Below are 8,861 nucleotides of genomic sequence, written 5' to 3' on the forward strand. Positions count from 1 at the left end.
TTTTCTAGAAAATCCCGGAAGTTTTGAAAAAATAGTATTATGTCGTTTCTGGAGAGATGGAGGAAAGTAATAGATCATAATAGGTCGTACATAACTCAATAATTTGACATAAAACAAAATATTGTACATCTATTATTTATTAATAAAAAGAGAGAATCTTTTGGGACAACCTAATGTAATATTGATAGTGGTTATTAATAATTAGCGGGAAGAAACTCTTTGTTAGATACAGTAATTGATAAAAATAATAAAAAAATATAAAGAATTGTCGATTTATAAAGGTGATCGTGATAGAAATGTTTTAAATGAAATCACGCATGTAGCACTTCAGATGCAATGAACTCCAGAATGCAAGGTCAAACGGGACTGGACACGTTTCCCGTAGCAAGAAAGTTGTACGGCCCTGTAATAAAGAGTTAATCGGCAGTCGCCGTCACGAATTCGTTGGGATCGCATATCGTTTCTATTGCGTTCGGCATTAGATAAAGCGTGCCTTGGAAACATAATGCTTCTTCTGCTAAATAAAGTGAATTCAACGAACTACGTGAAAAATTCTTTTTTCATCGCGACATCTAACTATATGCAACCATTGAATCATAGTGAATAATCTTCTTTGTTAGCTTCTTGATGTATTCTCCATCAACTAGTGCGATCTCCTTGTTACGTATAAAATTCTCATATTTGATGAATCTAAAATTGTGAAAAATTACAGTCAGCTGAACGTATCCTAAAAATTATTTACTAATTAGTAATAATTGCTAAAAATTTTAAATTAGTATTCACTCACAATAACATTGTGTCTTAAAAATCTATTATTACAAAATATTTTGAAGTTTTAATTTTTGAAAGTGCCAACATATGTATATATATTGTGATATAACATTGCTGGAAGTATATATATGTATATATTTAGTATTCCTCTCGGTGAAGTTTTGATTATATGAAACTAAATGATCATTTATATTTATTTTTTGGAGGAAAACATCCATTTCATAAGCAGCAAACAGCTGAAACATTTTGAGCTGTAATCATCGGTTGTGATTGTGCGCTGTATATGTGATAACAAATAATAACATAGTGCAACCTGCGTAAATGCCCATTTTCGTGGCTCAAATTCCAGTGGTTTATCTGGACGATTAGTTTAAATACATATTTAACAGTCGTCGGATGTAAGAAATCAAGATGGAAGCGCATCATAATAATGCAATTGTTAATCCATCAGCAAGAATGATCGACGAAGAAGAATGCACCGTTCAACTGACAATGGGAGAGGATCAGAAATTTTTGAATCCAGATTCTCAGTCGGTTACCAAGATGCACATCGAGTTTGACAATCTCTCGTATTCCATCTGCTCTGGTAAAGGCAAGTATACTTAATGCCAGAGATATAGTGAGGTCGTAAAGTAAAACCTAATCAGTGGTGATCATATGTATGTGTATCCAAAGGTGTATGCATTTTGTGGAAGCAGTTTAAATCTGTACAAATTGTAAAATTACTTGTCAATTTTAATATATAAAATTTCTTTAGAATAATTGTGCATTATAAAATTAAGAAATAATAAATTGTGTATTGCTTGGACTTGTTTTCCAACGCAATGCTGTTTATAATTTGTTGAAATATTAATAATACGGAGAAAGAAAGATTTCAAACCATGGTTTGCAAAATTACTTGTGAATTAATTATATTAAATTCCTTTAAAATATATATGTGAACTAAAAAATTAAAAATAGTAAATTGTGTATTACTTAACTCTGCTTCCAAATTCTATGCTATATATAATTTTTTAAAGTATACTTGCGAAGACAGAAGTAATTCTGAAGATCTCAAGTTCTAAAAATTACAGTTCTGAAAATATGCCAACTTTAATACTTGATCAATTTTATGATTTTATTGTATTATACCTTTTCCGCCAATTATACATTCATTCTTAGTTACTTCGTGTGTATGAAGAAAATAAAACAACTGCATTACTTGAAGGATGACTACTTATTATTTTATCTATTAGTTAATTGAGGAGAATAATTTTTAAGTGGCATTTAACATTTACATAGTTGTCGATTAATCACTTCAAGTTTAAAAACAGAAATCAATTTTTTTTTGTTTATTTTTTTTCATTATTTCTTTTCATTATATTTTGCTGCTGAGCTAAGATACCTGATAGTCTTTATGTATTCTGTGACTGTGTACAGTTACTTACAAAAGCCTGTATGAATCAATGTTTGAAATATAACAAATTACTTTTTATTATAAACAAAAATAATACAAATTATTACATTTATAAAAAAAGAAGAAGTAAAAAGATACAAAATATAATTTTGCAAAATTATACATACTCCTATTGTACATAGCTACATATTGGGTTGGCAACTAGGTGATTGCAGATTTTGTCAATACCACCTAATGATTATGAATATATTACGAATACATTAAAAGGAACGAAGGACTCTTGTGTGTCCTCTCTGTAGATATCAATAACTATTTACGATCTTCTTAGAATTAATAAAATTAAAGATTTCGTTATTTCTGACATTTAGCCTTTTATGACGTAGATGTTTAGATTTTTTAAGCTTATTCCGAAAATAAATGAATATCAGTTAATATGAAAGTATATTTTTTTTTCTTTTCATCAAATTCGATGTACGCATGCAAACTTTTTTGATTGACTGTACCAGTGATTATTAGTAGGTAAGAATGTTTCATTTATGCGACAAATATGTGTTATGTATGTAACTTATGCATAAATGTATGTAATCCAATCAGTAATATGCGACTTATAATTTTAGTATTTAAAAAATTTTTCCAAGCAGTATGTTTTTAAATCCAGCGATAACTATAAATATGAATGATCTGCAGGAACAAAAATGAGAAGACTTTATACCTTATTTGTATCTACTCCCGTAATACTTTGTGATGATTTTTATTTAACTTAGCCAATTATCTAAACAATTTATTATAAGTTGCAAGTATGTATTTTGCATTAACCCGTTGCTTGTTAATGATGTGTGAATAGTAGATTAACTTGTATAATCGCAACCGCAATATTGACCACATTAAAATAGAAAATAGCATTAATGAAAACTGAAGCCAAGGTCGAAGGTCATTTACGTAAGAATTAGAGAAAGAAGACAAAGTGTATATGTGAATTTACAGTTTTAATTAAAAGACAAATTATTTTCATCCTTCTTCTATAAATGTATAAAATCACTGTAAAATTAAAAAAATGTAACTAACAATAACAAAAAACACTTATGCGTTTGCATATAGATGGCATTTCTGATAACTGATTTATTCAAATTTAACATAATATGAAGATAAGTATGTGCATTCATAATGCTTTAGTCACAAGTGGCAAACAACGAATGTAAATTATAAGTAGGTTACGGATTTTTGAGAATTTATAATATATAATTATATTATATTATATATATAATACATATACATATATAAATTTGTGTGTAAAATTGCACAGAATGTATTTAATATGAAAGAAAGAAGAGTATGAAGAAGAAGAAGTAAGAAGAAGAATATATAAAATATCCATAATATCGTACTTTCTATCACATTTGTTAGCTAAAATAATTTTCTACCGAGCTCCTACTTTTTTAATTATATTTCCAAAATTATGAATTTGTATAAAAGTCCGCAGTTTAATTATTGGATTTTACAATGATTTTTAATTTTACAATGATTTTATACATTTATAGAAAAAGAATGAAAATAATTTGTCCTTTAATTAAAACGGTAAATTCACATATACACTTTATCTTCTTTCCCTAATTCTTACGTAAATGGCCTTTGATCTTGACTTCAATTTTCATTAATGCTATTTTTTATTTCAATGTGATTGCGGATTTTGTCTATACCACCTAATGACAAAATCTGCAATCACTTAGTTGCCAACCCAATATTAGTAAACGTTTGTTCATCGAATATTTCTAACATTCTGTTTGCAAGTATTTTTCAAGCATCTAACATTATAAAACTATGGTTCTATTATAGTATCTGGACTGCAAAATATTCAGGTAGAATAGCACTTTTTAGGGATTTTGAAGATCACTGAAACCGAAAATGAGGATCGTTTTTCATGGAAATATGGTGTAAACAATTTCAGTCAACTTGTTGATGTGCGACGTCCTTGTGGATTTTGACGATATCTTTCTTAAAGTTTGGTACTTAACCTATTGTATGGCTTACTCTATACGCATTTGAATCATGAGTATTGGATTAGATTATTTTTTAACCCAAGAGGTATTTCTTATTTTCCCGCTTCCGTGAGACGATCGGTTAGGCCATACAGATGAGTATATAGAGAGCAGTGAGCGGTAAGCGGTAACATTGGCATTTGCTGTACTATCAGTTGTTTTGCTGTTCACCGCTTACCGCTCTATAATATCACGGTCTTATGCGAATTTCTACAGTTAAAACATGGTTAAGACCTTTCTGGATCAAATGTTCATAAGGCCGAATTTTCAAAACTATATATTTTCATGAAAAAGATTTAAAATACTCTTGAAATAACACATGAAGATAAAAATTTTTGCAGTCTAGATAGTATACTTTATCCAAATTTATCATAGAGAAAATCAAATCTTTATCTTCTTACAGAAAAATCAAAAAGAATATTAGAGGATGTAACAGGATGTTTCCGTCCTGAGAGATTAACTGCGATTATCGGTCCTTCCGGTGCTGGGAAGACAACGTTACTTCGTGTTATATGTAACCTGAAAAGTACAAATGTTAAAGGATCGATCACGGTTAACGGTAAAGAATGGAATGGCAAAGCTTTCCGAAAACAAACATGTTTCTTACCGCAAGAATTTCCTTTACAACCTCTTCTTACTGCCAGAGAAACGCTCTACATTGCAGCACGTTTAAAGGTTCAGGGTATTCGTGAATTGCGCTCCTTCAATTTGATTGTACGTTCTGCATGTACATCATTTGCTGTAGAAAGTAATATGTATTAATTTGTGGTTATTCGTTTAAGATCCATGTAGCGAAATGTCATAAAAGAAGTTTTCTTTAAGAATTTCGAAATTTCCAATCACTCAAATTTGAAAATTTGAAAATTGAAAGTTTAAGAATTTGGAAGTTCGAAAATTTGAAAATTGAAAGTTTAAAGATTTGAAAATTCGAAGGTCTGAAAAATTACAATTCTCGATGTTCAAGTACTCGGAAATTCGGAATTTTTGACATTTAAAAATTCAAAATTTTGAAAATTTGAAAGTTCAGCAATTTGCAAGTTTGAAAGCTCGAAAATGTAAAAGCTTGGATACTCAGAAATTCAAAAGTTTAAAAACTCGTAAGTTTGGAAAATCAAAAGTTGAGAGTTTAAAAATTTACAAGTATAGAAGTTCGAAAATTTGGAAACTTTGAAATATTAAAATTTTACGAAAATTTTGATCAAAACACAACTATACATTTACAAGTGAAATATTCCATATACATGTATATCTAACCTTACAGGTGACGGACATAGCAAAAAATTTAAATTTGACAAGCTGCTTAGACACTTTAGTAGAGAATCTAAGTGGGGGAGAACGGAAAAGATTATCAATTGGTGTAGAAATAATCACAAAACCATCTGTCTTATTACTCGACGAACCAACCAGTGGGCTTGATAGCACATCTTCGAATCAGGTCTATAACACTAATTCTATAATATGTAACTTTGAAAAGTGATCTAGAAAATGATATTATTTCGAATAAAAATATTTCGGATAGGTAATTGGACTGTTGCAAAAAATAGCAAAAGGAGGTTGCACAGTCGTTTGTGCGATTCATCAACCCAGTAGTCGTATGATATCGCAATTTGACGATTTACTGGTTATACATAACGGGACATCGTTTTATTGCGGAGCTTGGAACGATGTTTTCTGCACGTTCAGTGAAGCAGAATATGTGTGTCCTCAGTTTTATAACATATCCGAATTTGGTAATATACGTATATGTTACTATTTGAAGAATGCAAAGGAGAAACAGGGAATGACAATTTTAACGAATTTTTTACTTTCTTCGTACACTCCTGTGAATTTTATTTTTTTTTTTAATTTTTTATCACTAGCTATGTCGTATTAATTTGAATTAAAATTTTCTGCGTCTTACAGTAGTTATAACAAATAAGTAGTTATAACAAATTGAGGTATACCGACAACATATTTTTCATTTTTTACAATTTAATGTACTAATTTACTCTTACTTATATTACTCACTTACTATATATATACATACGCACACACATATATACTATATATATTTATGTATAATACTTACAGTATATTACTTAAAATCATGAGTGAAATTTGAGAATGATATAGAACAAAATGAAGAATAAAATGTTTTATTTTTATATAATATCTATAAGAAAATATGATGTTGCGATATTATACATGTATATTGTGTGTGTATATTAAAAAATAAATTTTCGTTTCCTTAGATATGTTAGAATTTGACATTCCCCCTTTTTCCCGTGGAATCTTTATTTGATAATAAATGCTACTATTAATAATATGAATCTGGTAATTACTTAATATATTCATTGTTAATTTCGTTGTAGTTGTAGAAGTTGTAACTGGGGAAAGAAGTGGTGATTTAAATAATCTGCAGAAACTTAATCGAGATAAATACTTAAAATGGAAGGAACACTTCCAACATCCTATTAGGGGTAATTATATTATGTTGAAATATTTACATAGAAATTCACTATTTGTAAAGATAACATTAGAATAATTTTTTACCAGAATAGTTAGAATAATTAGAGTAAATAATAGTCTAATGTTAAAATAATATTGAATAATCTAGTACAAGTATTTTAGGAACATATGTTACAGTTGCTGCAAAATTGGATACTAGTACCGACATATCGAAGCTATCGTCTATATGGCAAGAACACAAGATTTTATTATTGAAAGCACTAATTTGTGTTAAACGAGACAATGTTAGTAATTACATCAGAAGTTAATAATTTGTAGTAATTCGCTTCATTTAAAAATTTCATTTTTATACAAATTGTTTATTGTAGACTTTGACAAAACTGAGATTCGCAGCTCACGTTGTAGTAGCTTTTCTACTAGGCATAGTATTTTACGATTCAGGAACTAGTGCTAGTAGGATTCATAGCAATATAGCTTGTGTATTTTTTATTCTGCTGTTTTTATATTTTGCGAATTCCATGCCGGCTGTGCAAATGTGTAAGTTAAGTATTTGTTAGCATTATTTTTACAATATTAGAAATCTAAGCATCAAATTAATTATTACAAAGTTTACGTTAAATTTTTGCTTTACTTACAGTTCCTACAGAAGCTGCAGTTTTTATACGAGAGTACTTAAATAATTGGTATCATTTAAGATCTTATTTTTCTGTAAAAGTATTGTCAGATTTGCCATTACAAGTAAGTGTAATAGTAGCATTTGTATAATACATATATGTTTATTACTCTAATATGCTAATTAGACTGCGGATGTTTATGCATTTATGGGAAATTTAGAAGCACAAAAATATTTAGAATGCTTGCAATATGAAAGAATATATAAAATATTAAAAGTAAAATACTCATTATAACATTCAGTAGGGTAAATCTTTATTAAGATTCCATTGTTTTATTTAATTATGTTTGTAAAAGAATAAATTTGCATAAACATCCTCAATGTAGTGACAGTATATTGATTAAAAATATTATTTTTAATATAATAGTTATCTTTGTAGATTCTTACACCTTCGGTATTTATTTCAATTGCATACTATATGACTGGTCAACCGATGCAATGCGATAGATTTTTACGTACGTGGTTGATTTGTATTTTAACAACAATTCTTGGACAATCATCAGGAATGCTTGTTGGGGCTGCATTCGATACGCATGTAATGTATGATTCGAGATAATTACAACGTGACTGTATAGGGTCAAGTATTCTCCTTATGTTCGCTGAATTGGGAACATACATATTACGTCACTTATAACATTTGTATCATTGTAATTTTATGTAATTTCATAATTTAACACATATTAATTTGATATAAAAGCAATCCAATTATGTAAAATTAAAATAATACTAACAAAATTAATTAATATTTTCAGATGGGAATTTTCTTGATTCCTGCACTCAATATGCCAATGATATTATTTGCCGGATTTTTCCTAAAATTTAGGGAAGTGCCATCATTTCTTCAACCTTTGTGTTCCATTAGTTTCTTTAGGTAATTAACATATTTCATAATTGATAAATATTTATTTTTTTTTATAAAATTAATTATAGAAAGAAAATTATTTTTGATTTTCTGTAGGTATGGATTTGAAGGTATTTTGCAAGCAATTTACGATGGAGACAGAGAAAATTTACGGTGTGATGAAATCTATTGTCCATTACGTTCACCTAAAAAGATCTTAGAAGAGATAGATATGCCCGCAATTTCCTATTACATGACTGTATTAGGTTTATCTGTTTGGATAGTGTGTTTACAACTCTTGACATACTTGGTACTTAAATGGAAAGCACATAAAGCCAAAAGATGATGTGCTTAAATGTATCTATACATACTTTTCATGTGATATCGAATTAATTAATATATATATCGCAAGATATTATTAATACTTATATTGATATTTTTGTAAACTTTATCATTGTGATATTTGTATACAATTAATAATATTATATAACTGGTTATATAATTATATTATAATTATTATGTAACTATTATATTATATAAATGGTAATACTTATTCTTTATTTAAGGCATATTTACATACGTTCCATTACAGCTCGTAAGCCAAGCAATTTATGAAAATTTTCGAATATTACACATGCTGCGATAACATTTGTCCGATTTTATATAAATATATTATACTTTCAAGATCTAAAATAC

General features: G+C 28.4%; 1 protein-coding gene and 1 long non-coding RNA gene across 4 annotated transcripts; one reads left to right on the plus strand and one right to left on the minus strand.

The window, feature by feature from the left end:
- The first annotated feature begins 1,103 nt into the window (after nt 1–1,103).
- Nucleotides 1,104–8,725, plus strand: LOC138184628 (ATP-binding cassette sub-family G member 4). 3 transcript variants are annotated; one of them, XR_011174363.1, is made up of 11 exons: nt 1,104–1,363; nt 4,607–4,917; nt 5,465–5,638; nt 5,723–5,933; nt 6,555–6,662; nt 6,814–6,935; nt 7,020–7,188; nt 7,289–7,389; nt 7,704–7,864; nt 8,077–8,195; nt 8,283–8,414. XR_011174363.1 is itself a non-coding variant. In XM_069122737.1 (11 exons), the coding sequence occupies exons 1-11, from the start codon at nt 1,183–1,185 to the stop codon at nt 8,509–8,511; spliced, it is 1,881 nt and encodes a 626-aa protein (XP_068978838.1). In that variant the 5' UTR covers nt 1,104–1,182; the 3' UTR covers nt 8,512–8,725. The 3 variants fall into 3 exon arrangements, 2 of the variants coding, with proteins under 2 accessions (XP_068978838.1, XP_068978846.1); XM_069122737.1 differs by having other exon boundaries at nt 7,704–7,859; nt 8,283–8,725; XM_069122745.1 differs by having other exon boundaries at nt 6,829–6,935; nt 7,704–7,859; nt 8,283–8,725.
- LOC138184668 (uncharacterized) lies at nt 1,124–2,042 on the minus strand. Its single transcript, XR_011174374.1, has 2 exons — nt 1,670–2,042; nt 1,124–1,476 (listed from the first exon to the last, which is right to left on the minus strand). It is a non-coding gene; the product is annotated as an uncharacterized LOC138184668 (long non-coding RNA).
- Nucleotides 8,726–8,861: the final 136 nt, after the last annotated feature.

The sequence above is a fragment of the Bombus flavifrons genome, chromosome 1 (assembly GCF_040668555.2).
Source record: "Bombus flavifrons isolate JBK064 chromosome 1, iyBomFlav1_principal, whole genome shotgun sequence".
NCBI classification, from domain to species: Eukaryota; Metazoa; Arthropoda; class Insecta; order Hymenoptera; family Apidae; genus Bombus; species Bombus flavifrons.